This window comes from Gallus gallus, chromosome 3, assembly GCF_016699485.2.
Source record: "Gallus gallus isolate bGalGal1 chromosome 3, bGalGal1.mat.broiler.GRCg7b, whole genome shotgun sequence".
Classification (NCBI taxonomy): Eukaryota; Metazoa; Chordata; class Aves; order Galliformes; family Phasianidae; genus Gallus; species Gallus gallus.
This window is the reverse complement of record NC_052534.1, coordinates 100,769,057-100,787,001: the sequence shown is the minus strand read 5'-3', so window position 1 is coordinate 100,787,001 and position 17,945 is coordinate 100,769,057. Positions and strand designations below refer to the sequence as shown.

Below are 17,945 nucleotides of genomic sequence, written 5' to 3'. Positions count from 1 at the left end.
CCCCCCCCTCCAGACGCAAAGATCCTTCACTGCTCTCCAGTTCTGTGCTTTAAGTATTTAATCCGGACTGATCGGGTCTGTAACTGGAAGTGCAATGTTGGTTGTTGTGCTTCCCTTGCACGTGCAGGTATCATCGCTGCTGTCGTGTCAATTTGCCACCTCCAATGTGCCCTGTTCTATTTCTAAAGAGTTTCAGTTCATACAAGAGCCCACCCCCGTCTATACATAGAGTCTTCCCTCGGAGGAAATAGAAACGTGCGGTTAGAGGAGTGCATCCCCTGCACGGTGCTGAGGGGCACTCGGAGACCCCACATTCGCTTTCTGACAACAGCGCTCGGCAACTGATTTTGGAAGGGCGAAGTTACTCGGGGGCATCAGCTCCCAGCGTCGGCCGTGAGGTCACGCTTCGGACATTTCGATCCCTAGAATAAAAATAAATAAGCGCCAGGTTGCAGGGGGAGGTGAAATAAAATAAGTCAATAAAAAAGAAAAGGAGTAGAAAGAAGGAAGGGAAAAAAGGAAGAAAGAGAGAAAAGGAGGGAAGAAAGAAAGAAGGGAAGAAAAAGAAGGAAGAAAGAGAGAAAGAAGGGAAGAAAGAGAGAAAGCAACAGCACGAAATAGGAGAGAACTGAAGGAGTGGGACGGGAGAACGTCTTTGCTTTGCCTCTGCCTCATAAAAATGCCACTCGTTCGCAAAAGAAGCAGAGAAAATCCCTTCTCCCGCCCAGAGCATTGCCGGACCGCGAACTCGTCCCCAAAACGGGGCTGCTGGGAGATGAGACGCGGCGCTGGGGGCTCTCTGAGCCCGCAGCCCCGTCGTGTTTGCGAGCGCTCATCCTTCGGGGTGATAACACGACGGACAGTTAACTTTCTTGTTGCTTTACATGTATATATATATATACACACGCATAATTGTTTGTTTGCCTTTTCCTTCGCAACTGGGTACAAACCAGCAGTGACATGAATAATAAAAGCCCACACGAGTGTCCCTGAGCGCGGCACCGCGTTTATCCCGACGGATCTGTCTTCGCGACCGTATTATGTTACGCGGTTCCTCGGGACGATGTAAAACACCCGAGCGGTTTCCCCCCCCCCCCCCTTCACGGATCTAAAGGAGTGTGAACGGATGGATGAATAGAAAAACAAATAAGCAAGGAGATTACGGCCTCGGGATTAATCGTAAAGCAAGTTGAACTTTTTTCTTTCGAGGGTTATTTTGCTTCGCCCGCTTTTCCCTGGCGGTCCCCTCCCCTCTTCTCTGCAGCTCCCGGAGCCGCGGGGGCTCCACGGGACTCTGCACGGCGCTGAACGCGCTCCGGGTGCGGGGTGAGACGGGCCGGGCCGGGCGAGGAGGGACGGGGGAAGGCAGTGAGTCTGGAAAGGAAAGTGGGAACGGGGAGGGGTGCTGGGGAGGAGGGCAGCAGGGTGGGCACCTCACAGGTAGGCGCCTCCAGGGTGGACAGAAGAACAACTTTGCGACCCCTTGAATTCTCCTGGAGGGAGCGGATCGCTCTCTCCATCCGTCCTCCTCGCTTTATTATCATTATGATTATTTTAAGGCAGGGGGGCTGCTTCTTTTTACGTTTCTCTTCCTCGGAGAGCCCGGACCCGCGGGGAAACGCGGAGTTGCAGCAGCGCAGCGCCCCGAGGAGTGAGGGTCTCCCCTCCTCCATCCCCATCCGTTTTTACTGCGTGCAGCGCTGCGCGCAGCTCCGCGGAAATAGCGCTCCTCCGGGGCCGGCCGCGCGGAGGGGACCCCGGGGAGATGCTCCGAGGAGAGGAGCGGGGCGGGAGAGGGAGACGGAATCACACGTTTGTGGGCTGCGAGCCCCGGGCTGCTGCCTGCAGGAGAAGCGGCTCGAGAAGTTGTTCCTTCCCAGCCAGCAACTTTCTCCCCGCGTGCGCATGCCCGAAGTCTGGTGGGAGGTTGGAAGGGGGGAAACGGGGAGGGAGGGGGGGTTGAAATAAGGAGGAGGCTGCAGGGAAGGGATCTGTTCAGTCTGAGCTCGGCTACTCCCGGGCGCGTTCGCATCGCGGCATACGCTCACGGCGCCGGGAGGGAGAGCACCTCCGGCAGCCGCAGCACCTGGACACCTGGCCCGGCCCGGCCCGGCCCGTGGAGAGCGGTGGGGTGGGTGGGGACGGAGCTGTGCCCCCGAGGCCGGCGGAGGCACTGACCCACAGCCCCGTTTTTTTTTTTTTAATTATTATTATTATTTTTACTTTTTTCTTTTTTTTTCCCATTTATTTTTTCTTTATTTTTTTTCTTTTCTTTTTCCTCGTTATTATTTTATTTCACCGACTCCGATTTAGCCCGGGATCTTTTAACTGCTGCCAGCGGTGGAGCACAGATCGGGATTAGGTAAATAAAAAGAACAACTCATTTCGTTTGTTATTTTGTTTTTAGCCAAGCCTCGAGGTCGGGTTTATCAATCCAAACACCTTTTCTCTCCCTTCTTTCTTTCTTTCCCTCCTTCCCCACCCCCCCATCCTCTCCGGATGGTGCAGCAGCAGTGGGGACATTGCGGCTCACGTGAGGAGGACGCTCTCCCCGGGGCGGGCGGAGGGCTGGGGCAGCCCGCACACGGGGTTCGGTGTTCTGATGCTATTTAAAGGTTTGCGTTCCCCTCTCGGGGCTGTTTATCCCCCCTCGTGGAGAGCTGTGTTTTTAATCCGAGCTAAAAATGACACAACGAGAGCAACCCAGAGGTCTGATGGTCCTTTATGGGCTTGAACGCTCGGCTTCTCTGCTCTTCCGTCTGTCTTTTTCTTTCTTTTTCACTTTCTTTCTTTCTTCCTTTCTTTTACTTTTTTCTTTCTTCCTCTCTTTTTCTCTTTCTTTTTTTTTTTTCTTTCCCTCTCTTTCTTTTCTTCCCTTCCCCATTCTTTCGAGTTCCAGGCTCTGAGAACCGTTCTCTGTTTCTTCCCAAGGCCATAACAGAAATGAATCCGATGTTTATAACTGTCTGAACGGACCAAAACAAGTTAAGTGCAGGGAGAAACTGGGCTCCCCTCGAGGCCGAGCCTATGAAGTGTCCGTGCAAAGCCGAGGATTAGGGCATAGTTGTTATTTCTGGCTTTTGGGGAAGAGAACTACAAAAAAATCGGGCGTATTGCAGCTCAGCAGAAATCTGCGGGGGCAACGTAAGCAGGGAGGGGGATGAGAGCCGTGTCCCGGACAGGTGCACATTGGGCTCCGGCTTAGCACGTCCGAAACCCGCTGAGAAAAGAAATCAAAGGGCCATCCCCAAAGCAGCGCTGCGCTCGGGAGCAGAGCGGCCGCAGAGCGCTGTGCCCGGCGCTGCACCGGGGCGGCCGGGGAGGGCTGAGCCGCGCTCGGCCGAGCCCAGGGCTGTGCCCCAACGGCGTCACCCCGAAGGGTTTAACCCACGACCCGCAGACGCGGAGGGGTACGGAGGGCAGAAACGCCGCTTGCAGCCGGGAGAGAGGAAGGGCGTTTCTGTCCGGGGTAGAAATCCCGACTGACTCCTATATGGGGGCTTTTAGACACGCGGGGTGTGTGTATGTGTCTGTGTGTGTGTGTGGAGGGCCGAGAACTCCCAAAGCAATCTCAACGCTTCAGAGGGGAGTGCACAGCGGGGCCGCCCCACGGACCCCCCCGCGCCCACCGCCCTCGTGGGGCTGCGCTCCGCCCGCGGCCCATAGGATGGGGAGTTTGTGTCACTTTGGGGCGGGGGGGGGTAGAGGGGGGTAGAAGCTGCCCCCGGGGAACCGCGGTCGGACCCCGCTTCGTATTATTATCGCGAGGCTGAAAACCACCGCATTCATCAGCGTTCGCGGTGGTGGTCTGGCGAAACTTGTCAACACCGATTTCGTGATAAAATGTGAATGATGATTTTATAAGGATCGAGCGGAGATATCCAAGGCACATGCTGACTGAGCCCTTCCAGCGCTCATTAATGTTAGCAATTAACTCTTTCACGCTCAATTAGCCGCGAATAAACCCGCTTTAATAGATTCTGCACACTTCATTAATACTTTGAATCAATCTGCGCTAAACAATGCGCTTTATCCCCCCGGAGCACAACGTTCGGGTAATGCGGAGCCAAAGGGCCGTTTTATTCCCTTTCCAGTGTGTTTCCCAAACACAGATCAGTTGTAAGCTCCATTTTCTCGCTTAAACTGGTAGGAAGGGAAAGCTTCGTCCCGCAAAGGGACGAAGTAGCAGAGACCCGGTGGCAAAACGCCGCACAAGAGGTGCGATAGAGCCGAAAGGACCTGAATGCCGGACCTGAAAGGGATCGGCAAAGCGGCGACTTTTCCTGACAGATGAACCTGATCGCTCCCGTTTGTGGCTATCCCAAGAATGCAGAGTTTTATGCCCGCTACTTTATCATGTTTGTAAAAATAAGCAACGTTCTCAGGGCAATTTACCTCCGCCGCTCTCCCATGTGGAACTAATTAACAAAGCTCATTATTTATGGTCAGGTATTTAATATAACAAATATCCCTTTCAAAGGACACATCGGAAATTGATAATTCGAGGTAGAAAGGAAAAAATACCGCCTGGCCACGGGGTTACTTCAAAATCCATTTAATTTCGCTTCTCGTTGTGTTACCGGCTCCGCTTTTCCTTTTTCTTTTCCTTACTTTCCTTTTAATTTTTTAAATTATTATATTTTTTTCGCATAGGAGAGGTAGAATTTAGTTTGGAAGGTTTACAACGGTCTTAAAACAATGGCAACTGGACAATAGCATTACGGTATCTTCAAACAGGACAAAGGGTAAGAAAGCTGGAGGCAGATGTAGGCTTTCAAGTTTATGATCGTATTTGTGCAGGGTAAATTTATCTTGGCACGAGTGGGTTTTGTTTCAGGCAGAACACGGTGGTTTGGTTTGGTCTCAATTACTTCACCGAGTGACTCTGTGTTAGAATTAAATAAAAAAAAAATACCCTCGCACTGTTTTATTACGGTGGGGGAATTGAAGCAAAGCGCTCGTGGGGTCTTCTGAAGGAAATAATAATTTAAAAAAAGGCCTGATAAGATCTGTTTACACGGGACAGAATGAAAGGTGGAGGTGACACCGAAATCAAAGCAGCGGTGATCTCTGTGCGGGAGAGCGGAGTCACCGCGCTGCGACACGCTTTGATGTCCCAAAAGAGAGGGGACCTCACTATGAAATGCTCCGTGCTCTCTCTGTGCTTCTGTCCGTCCCCGGTCGCGCAGAGCAGAAGTGTAGCTTACATGACTGGAAAAGGGCCAAGAAACTCGTAGTAACGTGAACGCTCTGCTCCCACCTCCCGTTTGCTTCTTCTATCTCGTCTCCCTTTCCATCTCTTTACTTTTTTTTTTTCTTATTTATTTATTTTTTTCCTATTTCTTCTTTTTTTACTCTTCTATTTTCCTTAAATAGAACTGTTCTAGCGAATAAAAAACAACCGCGAGGGCAATGGATGGCATTGCCACCGCGCTGCATTTCTCCTTGGCTTCTGCCCCCTTCTTCTTTGGGGAAATCGAAACAGATTTATTATTATTATTAATAATAATTTTGTCGGCAATAGCTAATACAGATCCGCATGGCAGATTACTGCTCGCTTATTCCAAATCAAATGTTTTCTGGGAATCCAAAGAAAGGCAGTTTGAGTGAGCATAGAAACTCACTCCGTTTGCAATTGCATGTTGCATGCTTGAGGGATCTGGGAGTACCCAGCCAGGAAAATAGACGCAGAGCCGTTGTGATGAACAGAAACAGACCCTGCAGGTACCCGGACCAGAGGGTTTTCCGTGTGTTTTGTTCTCGGGGTCATCGCTGGAGGCATTTGTGCTGGGGACAGGACATGCCTTAGGGTGAGGGCAGCGCTAAGAGCGAGAAAAGCACTTCCCTGAAGAATACAACGGTCGTGTTGGTTCGCCAGCCCTAAATAGTTAAAGAAATAAATAAATAAAACAAAGAGGAGAGGGAGGAGGATTCAACGTGTTGGTTCTGCAATCAGCTACCATGCAAAATGAATCCAATTTGGGGGGGGGGGTGGAGGTGGGGGGGACGCGGGAAGGGAGAAGCAAAAAAGCAACATCTCACCCTCTCTTATTCTGGGTCATTGCGATGGAATTCCTCTATGGTTTGGCTCTCTCTTCCTGCCGCTGATTTATGTAGAGCGGTGTGAAAGGTGGACCTGGCATAGAGAGCTGCTCAGAGTAAGCTTCTCACTCTCACACCCTCCCATCCGCAGCATCTCGCTCCAGGCAACTGCCCACGTATAAATCAGATTTGTGTCCCTGGTCCTTAGACCCCTTTGGCCACCAGCGTGCCTCCTGTTCCCTTGTCTCCCCAGACCAGGAGGGCAATTAATGCTCTGCAGTACTTTGCTGCTTCCTTTTCTCCAAGAAGCTTCACTCTTCATGTGGGAATGCCATAGGGTCCTGCTGGGACCCTGTGTGAATCTTGTGGGAATGCTAAAGGGACCCCGGAGCCCTTTAAGGGCATCTTACAGGACTCTATGTGGATCCTCCTGAGGTCTTAGGGGTACCCTAGGTGTACTCTATGGAGATCCCAAGGGAAAGGATTCCCACTGAGAGAAAATCCCAGAGATTAATGGGTGGAGTGAGAACAACCTATGAGCTGCGGAACAAAGAGGCTCCTTGGGGTGCAGGGCTACAATGCCTCCAAAAGCCCTGTGTGCTCTCTCACAGCACAAAGAGGAGAAGCTCTGTCCTCACTGCCAACCCTGCAGAGGAATCTCCTGCCAAACGGTTGACAGTGGTGAAGGCTCAGTTTGCAGGCAGGGCCAGATGTGCCTCGATGTTTCTGTCTGTTAGCATTTTCCCCTCCATATTGTAGGGTAGAATGAGAAGGGATCTGGCCCGGAGGAGAGGTTGGAGGCTTGGCAGGACACTGAAATGCAGAGCAAAGTGGTGGCACTCAGCCTGGAGAAGGACTGTGGCCCTGCAGCTGGTGGGCCGGGTGTCCGTGCGGGAAGGGTCCCTCCAGCCCTCGCCTTTTTCCCTTGTGAAGGGCTTTAATTAAGCAACTGCCTAGACTGGGATGTGGGCTGGAAGCCAGGCACTTCCCTGTGGGGAGAGCAAATGGCACTTAAGTTTTGTCACCCAGATGCAGCCTTTTCCCATTTCTTTTTGCAGTATATAGAGGGAGTTTTTTTTTTTCCTTGCTGTTGTTGCTTTAAAAGAAAAAAAAAAAAAAAAAAGAAAGCCAATGAACTTTAAGGGCATTTTCTGTTTGAATGAGGGAGTATGAGCAGTTCTGAGCACCCAGCAAGCCCAGATTCAGAGGGCTGAGGGCAGACCATGAAGAGGTGAGCGACCTGGAGCAGCAAACTCTCTGCAACTGCATCCCTCATCTCCCCAGCAGTGAGGGCTGAAGGCAGTTTTGGAGGGCAGACCAAATGAACAGTATCCCATCATTTTAGAAATGCTGAGACACCCAGTAAGGGATTTTTAATTACATGAGACAACCTCCAGCTTTGTGGGCTGATAGGTATCTCCTTGCTGTCCCTGTGTGGAAGGTCATCAGAGGCACTCTTGGCACATGGATGCAGTTGGGGGGGAGAGAAGGGGGGCGAGATACGACTGTGGATGGAGCATGCTGTAGCTGTGTGAGGGATGGGAGAAGGAGATCCATGTGGATACATTTGCAGTCAAGAGGTGGTCAGACTTCTCCAGGTCCAAGACAATCTCCTCCTGTGGCTTTGTAGAGGGGCATTAATAAGAGACAAAGTGAGAAATTCCCTTTGCTATTAACTTTATATAAATCCATCTCTCTTTCTTCTCCCCACCATCTTTTTTTTTTTTTTTCCAGATCTTTTCCTCCCCTGTTCCCAAGATCCTCCTCCTAAGTGGCCACCATGGGAAGTAAGACTCTGCCGGCCCCAGTGCCTATCCATCCTTCCCTCCAGCTTACCAACTACTCCTTCTTGCAAGCATTCAACGGGCTGCCTGCTGTGCCTTCTGACCACCTTTCCAACCTCTATGGCTTCAGCGCCCTGCACGCCGTACACCTGCACCAGTGGACTTTGGGGTACCCGGCCATGCATCTGCCCCGTTCCTCCTTCTCCAAAGTGCCCAGCGTGTCGAGCCTGGTGGATGCACGGTTCCAGCTGCCCACCTTCCCACTCTTCCCACATGTCATCCAGCCCAAGCAAGAGGCTGCTAACATGACCCTCAAAGCCAAACCCCGCTTTGATTTTGCCAACCTCGCAGTGGCTGCCACGCAAGAGGACCACTCTAAATTGGGACAGGTGGACAGCCAGGGCTCCCCGCCAGGGCTGGGGTCTTTGCTTGAGGTGACTAAACTCTCTCCAGAGAAGAAACCCACCCGGGGAAGGTTACCATCCAAAACCAAGAAGGAGTTTGTGTGTAAATTCTGTGGCAGGCACTTCACCAAGTCGTACAACCTTTTGATCCATGAAAGAACCCACACTGATGAACGGCCCTACACATGCGACATATGCCACAAGGCCTTCAGAAGACAGGATCACCTGAGAGACCACAGGTAACAATTCTCCTTTCCATTTTGCCTTTGTATCTGTGCTTTCCCAGTAACCCGCCTACAGTCATAAAGCAGTCATACTTGTAAGAAAGGCCACGTCCCCAGCCAGGCAGCACTGCTCCTCCTAGGTTCTTTACCCAGCTAGTAGGGAAGCTCAGATCACTCACTTGGAAGAGAAGCCTATTGTACCTATCCACCCTACAAAGATGACCTGTACAGTCTCTTCAGCTTCTACAGATATTTTCATTGTGTGCTTACATCACCTTGTAGTCTTTACCTTTGTGATCACTATATGTCATGAAGACAGGCAGCCTGGTGACCCTGAAGTTAGTCAGAAATACTTTATCCCTACAGAAGACCCTTGTATGCTTATAACACCCCTCTCTTCTTGCCCACGTGCATACAGCTGATTGCCGGAGTGTTGCATTCCGGCACTCTTGGTCTCAGTGGTAGCCGTAAAAATCTCTGGAGTGTTTTCCATCAGTGCTGAGTTCAGGCCAGTTGTTTCTGACATCTCGATTGTTTTTCTCTTCCTAGATATATCCATTCTAAAGAAAAGCCTTTTAAGTGTCAAGAATGTGGGAAAGGATTTTGCCAGTCCAGAACTCTAGCTGTCCACAAGACACTGCACACGCAAGTAAAGGAACTGAAACCTGCCAAACTTAAGTGCTGAATCTCCGACTTCTATGAACTTTTCCTGCCCTTCAGATTTTACACCAGAACCAGAACAGAAACAAAACTGTCAGGATGGGAGCACAGAACTTTGCGTTTTGATTTTTTTGTTTGTTTGTTTGTACTTTAGAAAGAGCGAAATCTCCCCGAGAAACTCACTTCTTAAATCATGGATGGAAAGATTACTTGGCATTTAAAGCATACATGAATGACACAGAAAGTGCTAGATGTGTGGCTTAGACAAACTTTATGCCAAAAGGTGGTGCTCACGTGTTGGACAGAAATCTCCTTAAAAACCAAACAAAAACCCACAAAACCCACAAAAAACCCCCCACAAAATATCCCAGCAGATCCCCCCTCCCGTCCCTTCCCAACTCGTAGCTTCCAAAAGTATTACTTAAATAAATAAAAAAAAGAACAAACTCTTATTTTATACTTTTTTTTTTTTTTTTGACTGTATAAAGCTTATTATTTTTACACTTCAGGAAATACAGAGAATTCCAGAAGACGGTTAAGAACTGCAGTGTCGGTTTCTCATCACAGCACCAACAGGACAAGGAGAAGGGCAACTCGAAAATCTTATATTTGTCTTCTTGAAAGAAGAAAAATAACGTTTGGAAATGACCTTAAATCTCTCGAGTGAGGAGTCCTACAATGCGCTGGAAAATGAATCCAGATCTTAGACCTGAGGGTCCCCGGTGTCGGGACAAATCAGTGTCCTTGGGACACGGAGATCTTTCTTTTTGCCTTGTGGTCTAAGCATGCTGCGAGGAGGTTTGTCACTTGTGGACTTATTTAACAATGAAAAATAAAAGCAAATGAAAGAAAGGCGGCAATACATCAAACTGACGGTGTGCACAACGTGATCTGCGTGGTACTTCGTGCGTCCTGATGAGAAAGAACAAATCTCAACCTGAGAGCGTATTTTTCTAAATGCTGGCTTTCTGAACAGTGTATTCAAATTAAGAGACATTCCAGTAAGTTTTGTTTATTAAAAGAAAAGAAAAAAAAAAAACAAAAACAAGTTGTATGGCTGTTTGGCACTTTATGCTGATTATTGGTAATTGACATTTATCACTGGATTGTGTGTGGTCTTTTTTTTTTTTTTAAGTATTAAAATAAATGGTTATTTTACAGGCAAGCCTGCACGGACTACATATGTGTTCATTTGGTTTCGGGTCTCTTCCCCATCAAACTGCCTCTGTCAATATTCAAAACCTTATTTTTTTTAATCTAAGTGACCTCAGTATTTCCTCAGCGCTTGTTTCTCCCGGCCTCTGAAGCTCTGGATCTTTACCCATGGGTTTTCCCTCTCCTTTTTTTTTTCTACTCCCCTTTTCTTTTTGGGAAGGCTCACAAAAGTAAACAGATCCGTAGGGTGTCAAATCATTTTGCTGCTGGCGTGGAAAAAAAAAATCGTCTTGGGTAACTAAATCTTGGGTATTAGCTGATAAGAAGAGGTGTCAGAGGTGTTATGAAACAAATCAGATGAATAATGGGCGAACTGTTATCGCTTTCACAGACCGAAGGCGCGGCGGGCAGAGCGGCCTTCTCACCCCCTTCCCTTCACTTGTCGGGAATTGGGGCATTTTTCAGTCGCATCTTCGCCCTTCTTGGGGGCGGCCTTAGATTGCCGGCAGCTGTCTTAGATCAGAGCTGTTTATTCCACAGCGAAACCACTTTGGATCGAGACGAGGGAGAGAGCGCAGAGCGGGGGCACCCTCCCGAGCCTTTGAAGCGCCTCTGGTCGTTCGTTCTCTTCTGCTCGGCAAAGTCCAAGCCCTCCACTCTCGTCACAACGCAGAGCCCCGAGATAAGAGAAGCGTCCTGCACACGAGCACGGTCACACGTCCGAAGTAACAGCGGACCTCCTCTCGCGTTTCCGAAGCTCGGGTGCTCGACGCCGCTATCCGCCCCATCCAAAGCGGTTTCTTTCCCCCTTCCCCGCTCCGCTTTTAGAAGATATTTCTTTATTTGGTCAAGGAATCCTATCAGCGTCAGGAGAAAAGTTGTGGTTCTAATTCTCTTAACGTAAGGAGGGGAGAGGGGAAAGAAGCTTATCTCCCCGCTTTTTATTTTATTACTACTATTGTTGTTGTTTTCATTGGACACCGACTCGAGCACATCGTAGCGAATTTAGATGCACTTGCAGGACGGGTTGTAGAGTCCACCTTCGGCATAGGAAGGCCCTTGCGAAGCGCGGGGTGCCGAGATGATACATGCAGCTCCGGAGGCTGTGGGAACCCGAGTCGGAAGCCAGCTTGCTTTTGCTTCGCTTCCCACCGCCATCCGCTTTCCAATCCGCGTAAAAGCCTTTTGGTTTTGTCTTAAAAGGCATCTGAGAACCAACCGTTCGGAATAAGCAAGGAGTGTGTGAAGGGGGAATCACCCAAACCTGTAGGAAGCTGGAATTGGCCCTCTGCGCTTCGACAGCGAATAGCAGCCACCGTGAGTCGAGCGCGGTGATGTGCGCGGCGCTCCCCGGGGGAGCCCTGAGCAGAAAACCTTTGTCGCGTTGTCGAACCGGGTTCGGGCCGCGTTCTCTCGTGTATCGGAGGGAGGGTGGGGGAGTGTGCAATTTGCAATGTACTCGGCCCCCGAAAGGTTTGCGCAAGCCCAGCGGGAGCGGCCGCCTCTCCCCCGCGCCAGCCGGTGCCTGCGGAGCTTCCCTTGGAAAAGGGCACACGCGCCCGCCAGCGCTCCGGGCGGACTCCTCCTGCCGCCGGCGAACGGCGCTGCCGGCTCAGAGGCGCGGCGTTCAGCGCCTGTCCGAGGAGGGGCGCGGAGCTCCGGGCACTGCCACGGCGCTGACTGCCAGCCGTAGGGAGAGGCAGCTCACTCCTTCCCCAACCCTCGCCGTTCGCCTTTCTTCTAAAGGGAGATTCAGACAGAAAGTCCCCGATGAACTCCCACAGCTCTCTCCCCCCACCCTCTGCAATCTCCTCGCGTCACTTATGCGGGAAGTAAAGGCAGCGGCACGCACGCAGGGTCCGGCCGCGATATGGGAAAGCGAAGGGCTCTGTCGCTCGGAGTCAGTTTTTTTGGGGTCGTGACTACGAGGCGGCTCTCCGAATCGGGTCCGAAGGGAGGGTGGAGGGAACGCAGGGACGGTCACTTCGCTGAGGCTTTCCCACGGCCACTCCGCCATCTCTTTAACACCAGGATAACGAAACACCCGTGGAGAGGTAAGAAACCGCAGCAGCTCTGGGAACCATTATAACCGCGGGGTCGTGAGGTGGATAAGCCACTCCTCCCAGCTGGGCATGAGAAGCATTTCATTTGTATGGCTGAAGCCTGCTGATGTGCCTGCCAAGAATTTTCCTGGACATGTATTTTTATGTGAAGAAAGAAAGAAAGAAAGAAAGAAAGAAAGAAAGAAAGAAAGAAAGAAAGAAAGAAAGAAAGAAAGAAAGAAAGAAAGAACAAAAAAAATCAACACACCAGAATTGACATAGTCAGAATTACAGATGTATTAAAACTGCATTGGCATACCGAGCGAGCACAGGATGCACACACAGCCTCTTAGTATCATTTATACTAAATGTAGATGTGTGTCCATTTCCTCTTCCCAGAAGGCCACTTTGTACTGCGTGCAAACAAAGGCTATCACTTTGGTCACATTCTCAGCTGCACTGGTGAATAGCTTGCCCATTTCTTCCAGTGTTTTGTGATTTGGTAGGCAATATCAGTGCAGTGATTCATGACAGCCAGAAGAGATAACTCCTACTAACCCTAGAATAAATGAAGATAAATATATGGGAGATGTGCCTTTAGAAGCAGGATCACAAATAATTTAAATGATTACTTATCTCCCCTTTCCTTTTCTTTTCTCTTTGCATGTGTTTTAATTTGACGTTCATGTGGTGATTAAAACTTACTTAGGCCTCTGTTTGCCAATTGAGAGTTGATTCTGTTTCCACAGTTGCTTTGAGTTTTGCATTTTCATCATAAAAGTATCCCTGAATGGGAGTTTGCAAGAGTAAAAACCAGGGCATGGTTTTCTGTTCCTGCAAGATTTACAAGGGAAACCCCATTTTCTGTCTTCTTTTTTAACCATTTCCAGTTACAGAAGAAAATGTAGAGATGTCTTGGCACATCCCTCTCTTTCGTTCCCCCCCCCCCCCCCCCCCCCCCCCCTTTTTTTTCCTCCTGCATTCCAGTCATTCTTTTTCTGCCCATAAACTGTTGCTCTGCAAGGGCCTGATTCTACACAGCCTGCTCAGCCTGGTTTTTCTTTTGGATGCAGGAAGAAATTGTGTCAAATGGGGTCTTCACAGTATACATTCATGAAAGACAGCAAAAGCCTCTTTCAGAATGTGTACTGGAACAGTGAACACTTACTTTTCAGCTGTGGGATACATATGTCTCTGAGAAGGGGACCACAAATCATTGGGTTTTTAAAGGTTCCACATGAGTTGTATATTAATCCCATTTCCCTGGGGATGGATTAATGCCAGCTTCCCAGTTGTGTGGCAACAGAAAATGCTGATGGGGTTGAGGCAGGGGAGAAGAGAGATGGGGAGAGGGAAATTACAAAGATATATCACAGGAATATGAGGCCTGAGTGGCCAGAAGCTGTAAGTGCTTGAGTTTCAATACCTCTTCTAACCTCCATCACCACCTGTGAGATGAAGCAAATCACATCAGCTCCTTGCTTTGGTTTTGTCATCTGCAAAATGGGGATATTGTTGCTCCCTTTGCTCCCATGTGGCCTGACACGCTTTTGTATAAACACTTTCTCAATCCTACTTATGCAAAAGGAGCTATGCCAATTCATACCTGAGCAGCTGAAAGTAGTGGCTGATCTGGGAGATGCAATAGAGCATGCAAGACAAGTTTATATTCATGTGTAACTCCTTTTCAGTACTAGCAGATTTGTTGAGCGATGCAGTCCTACAGTCCAGCACGCATTTCTTCCCTACATTCCTATCCAGTGACTAAACAGGAGGAATGGCATGGGCCAAAATCACCCCTAGTAGGACTCCAGTGACATCAGTCATCTTTTGAATGAAGTCAATTGGGTTTTATGATGAGTGAGTTTGGCCACTTGCATATTAAACTGCTCAGAGATCTGTAGCAGTGAAAGAAGTGTTCCTAGTGTTGCTAAGTATCACTTCTGATGGGGAGATGCAAGCTAAGCTGTTGACCTGTTTTGCACAGTCAGATTTATCTTATTTAAACTTAAGGATCATCTGAAGTGCACTCAGCATCCAGTTGAACATAAAAAAAAACTGTCTCAGCCACCTGCCATACTGGCAGCTTTCAACAAGATTTTGTGTTCATACCGCTCCATGCAGCAGTGTGCCATGGATACACAGCAGATGTATTTATATGACACAGGGCAGCACTCTGCGGAAATATTGGCATGAGGCTTGCAAGTTTCAGTGTGGTGCTGTGATGGAGTTGTTTGGTTCTACCCTTTATTAGGCATAGTTATTCTAGAATCCATGTCATAGTCATACAGTTGTGCCACTTTTGGTTCACATTCCCCTTTAGACAGCTCTACTATATTTCCACTGTCAGTTACACTTGATGAGAACATGGGGAATTACCAAGGGGGATGTCCCTTCCTCTAACAAGGTAGATGAGAGGAACTCCAGAGCCATAGTTTTAGGATTGGGGAATCTTCCTTTGGAGGGCCCCTCTCTCTGTTGACAGTATGAGGAATGCAGAATTACTTAGAGCTGTTGCCTAAGCCTTAGATGACTCAAATGAGGTAAGATCCATTCTTCTGTATGTGACCTTTGAGAACTTTTCAAATATAAATCCATTATCCCTTGGACAAAGTACACTGTTTAAGACCTCTTAGTGCATACCAAGATCTGATTCTATTTTTGTTAACATTGCATTTTCATTGGTATTGCATTTTTGAATGGGAGATGACCACAGGCAAATGGAAAGCTTGGAAAGATGACAAAGGTGACAGCATGATTGGTCACTGATTTATTCTTACATGAGCAACAGAATACTCTTGATCTTCTGCATGCACATGCCAATAATTTAAAAATATCCAGACTTTCACAACATGGTTTGTGTATTGGGAGGCATTACGTTTTTCTCTTCTGTGAATGAACAATAGAAGTTGTTCATGGTTGCACCAGAGCAGACTTTAGCAGAGATCTATTTTTTGATTTACAAGATCCAAGGGGAAATAAATTTTCTACTTCTGTTGATAAAACCTTTCAGTGATGGTTACTGTCATTAAATTAAGAGATTGTATCCTATTTCCCAGATAGATCTTTCTATATTTAATGATATAGCACATGATCCATATGAGCACTTGTCTGGGTATATTCTTTCTTGTTCATTCTTTCCTACAACTTTCTAATGCCTCTTCTTTTTTTTTTTTTTCCCCATTTTTGGGTTTTTTTTGGAATCAAGAGTTAATACTGAAAAGTATGGAGAAATTAGTTCAGGAGGTATATACAGGGATACACAGGGATACTCCTGATAAATTCTGAGGAACTATACCAGAATTTGAAAGATGTATATGTAAATATACATACATACATACATATACACATACCCACTTATTCAGTTTTATTGATGATAGAAGCAAGAGATAATTGGTAAATATTATTTGGCAGTATGCCTTCATTTTATAAGTGAAGCATATGGTTTAACAAAAACGTCTGGATTTTTTTTGTTTTGGTCATTTTACTTGAGTCTAGTATTGCACTATATTTATAAAATATTTCTGCTAGCATTATAGTTCCTGACAAAGTAGCTATGAAAACACAAAACAAAGCAACAATTTGATCAATGGCAGTGATTACTGAAAGTCTGTATACAGAGTTTGTCACTACTAATCAGTTTTACAACTTACAAGGTCTATTGATTGTGTGTTTTTATTTTATCATTTGAGGAAAGTGTCAGCTTGAACTGTTAGTCCTAATGCGCGCTGTGGTCATAAGAGGCACCTCAACTATTTCTCAAGGGATGAATGTCTCATTTTTTTTCCTGGTTTGTAACTTGCTTTCTGTCTTTGCTAATTCTTTGGTGCTGGTAATAGCATTTGATTTTCAATATTACATGTGTGAAATAATGACATCTGAGTTTATAGGCTTGTTCAAATCTTTCAGCAGCTGGCCTTGACTGAATCAAGTGGAACTATTCTAGTTTCACAGCAGAAGCTGTGAGAAGAGAATGGAGCCTACTGTTGGTTGTGTTGGAGTCACAGAACCTACATTCCTGAGTCCCACTGACACGTTTTGTCTTTATTTAATTTATGTTTTATTTTAGCACTTTGTCTTCTTTCCAAGGGATATATCAGCTTGTACCAGAGTTCTGATATATATTTTGTCTCTTCATTCTTCAATCCTTATTTCTAAGATTATTCCTTTTTTATCACCGTATGTTACTACTTCTGCGCATGCTCCTTTTGCTTCTTCAGTGCTGTTAGAATTGCTACTGTGCCTATCTAACTTCTTAATTTGTATTTCTGACTCCTCAGCATCTCTTTAATTTACCTAAATATTGCTGCAATTGCAGTTTTATTTGTCACAACACTGGGCCCATTGACTCTATTCCAACTTGATTTTTTTCTTTCTCACTTCCTCCACTTGTTCGAAACAACCATATAATTGCCACCTTTGTCTCTTATCATGACACCTTTTCCGTTTCTAGTATTTTGACTTTGAGCTGGGGCTGTTCAAATCAGATGTTATGGGTGAATGATTAATCTATTTGACAACTTTTTTTTCCATGCATGATTTGTCCAGACACAACATGGCTTTCTTCCAAATGTATGTGAAGACATTTGAGTTTATGTATGTCTCATAAGTTCTTTTGAGATTGTTTTAAAATCTATTTATTATTCTCAGGAATTCGGCTTCAGGCTACAAAAAATCTCAGGTATTGTTTCAGAGGGTAGAGGAGAAAACTTCCCAAAACATAATGATGAGCGTGTTCGTGACCCTGCTGACCTTTGTTACCCACCACAGCCTTATGTAAGGCTGGTCAGATACATGCCCAGAGGAAGGAAGATACAACATCCTGCTAAACAGGATGTCAGTGGCACATAACTTTGTAGGAATATTGGACTTTTCCTCTGCTCGGTAAAATTCTCTTCCAGGCACTTTCCCCTCTTATTAATTCCACACTCAGCCCTCACAAATAACACACATTCACATTTCTTTTCAAGCTTACAGAAGCTGCTGAGGCAACTGCAGTTTTTCAGGTCAAAGCACAGCCATCTCTATCTCACAGGCTTTCTTCCCTGCTTCTGTGCTGGTTGTCTCATCTGTGTATAGAGGCCACCTGCAGCCTCATGCTGGTGACTCTTCCAAACTGACTCCTATCTGATCTGACTGAGATATTTTCATAATGTGGCTGGTTGCACTATCAGGAGGTCTTCAGGACGGATTTTTTTCATGTGAAGTGGGTTTCGTTTCAACTGAGCATGGACAGCTAGTTGGACTGGATACATTTTTATTTCAGAATTGATTGATCTGAACTGTACAGAAGTTCCTTATTGCACCCAAAATAATTGTTTATTTTCCCCTTCAAGTGGTAATTTTTGTATTATGTGCAACATATATTGTCTGTGCTTCCTTATCTGTTTCTTTATATGACTGTTTCTTGGCTCATATGAGTGTTCTTAAAAAGTACATAATCTATGACAGAGTGGGTATAAAATATGGAATCCACACACCTTTGAGAATGACTTTCATTGACTTCCTTGGAACTGCTGGTTAATTTTTGTGGTGCCTATTGTGTGTTGTTTTTCAGATTCTTCTTTAGAATGCAAGTCTCTTGGAAAATATCTTTTTCAGCACTTTACAAACAGCTCTGGCTTGCACCACCCA

The 17,945-nt window shown here is 47.0% G+C and overlaps 1 protein-coding gene and 1 long non-coding RNA gene across 5 annotated transcripts in view; both read left to right on the top strand.

Moving 5' to 3' along the window:
- Positions 1-230: 230 nt before the first annotated feature.
- OSR1 (odd-skipped related transciption factor 1) lies at positions 231-10,284 on the top strand. Of its 4 annotated transcripts, none has more exons than XM_046938364.1 (4): positions 231-1,319; positions 2,314-2,362; positions 7,777-8,469; positions 9,004-10,284. In XM_046938364.1, the coding sequence occupies exons 3-4, from the start codon at positions 7,823-7,825 to the stop codon at positions 9,137-9,139; spliced, it is 783 nt and encodes a 260-aa protein (XP_046794320.1). In that variant the 5' UTR covers positions 231-1,319; positions 2,314-2,362; positions 7,777-7,822; the 3' UTR covers positions 9,140-10,284. The 4 variants fall into 4 exon arrangements, with proteins under 4 accessions (XP_046794320.1, XP_046794318.1, XP_046794319.1 ...); XM_046938362.1 differs by having other exon boundaries at positions 231-1,326; XM_046938363.1 differs by having other exon boundaries at positions 231-1,926.
- Positions 10,285-11,161: 877 nt separating this feature from the next.
- LOC121110298 overlaps positions 11,162-17,945 on the top strand; it is a 71,842-nt gene continuing 65,058 nt past the window's right edge. The window contains exon 1 of the long non-coding RNA XR_005858559.2: positions 11,162-11,586. This is a non-coding gene — a long non-coding RNA (uncharacterized LOC121110298). The remainder of the gene's footprint in view (positions 11,587-17,945) is intronic.

What these genes read in the sequence shown, in the direction of transcription:
- OSR1 (XM_046938364.1), top strand. Translation starts at nt 7,823, where the DNA reads ATGGGAAGTAAGACTCTGCCGGCCCCAGTGCCTATCCATCCTTCCCTC. An exon ending in GATCACCTGAGAGACCACAG is followed by an intron (nt 8,470 to 9,003) that starts GTAACAATTCTC and finishes TTCTCTTCCTAG; the next exon opens with ATATATCCATTCTAAAGAAA.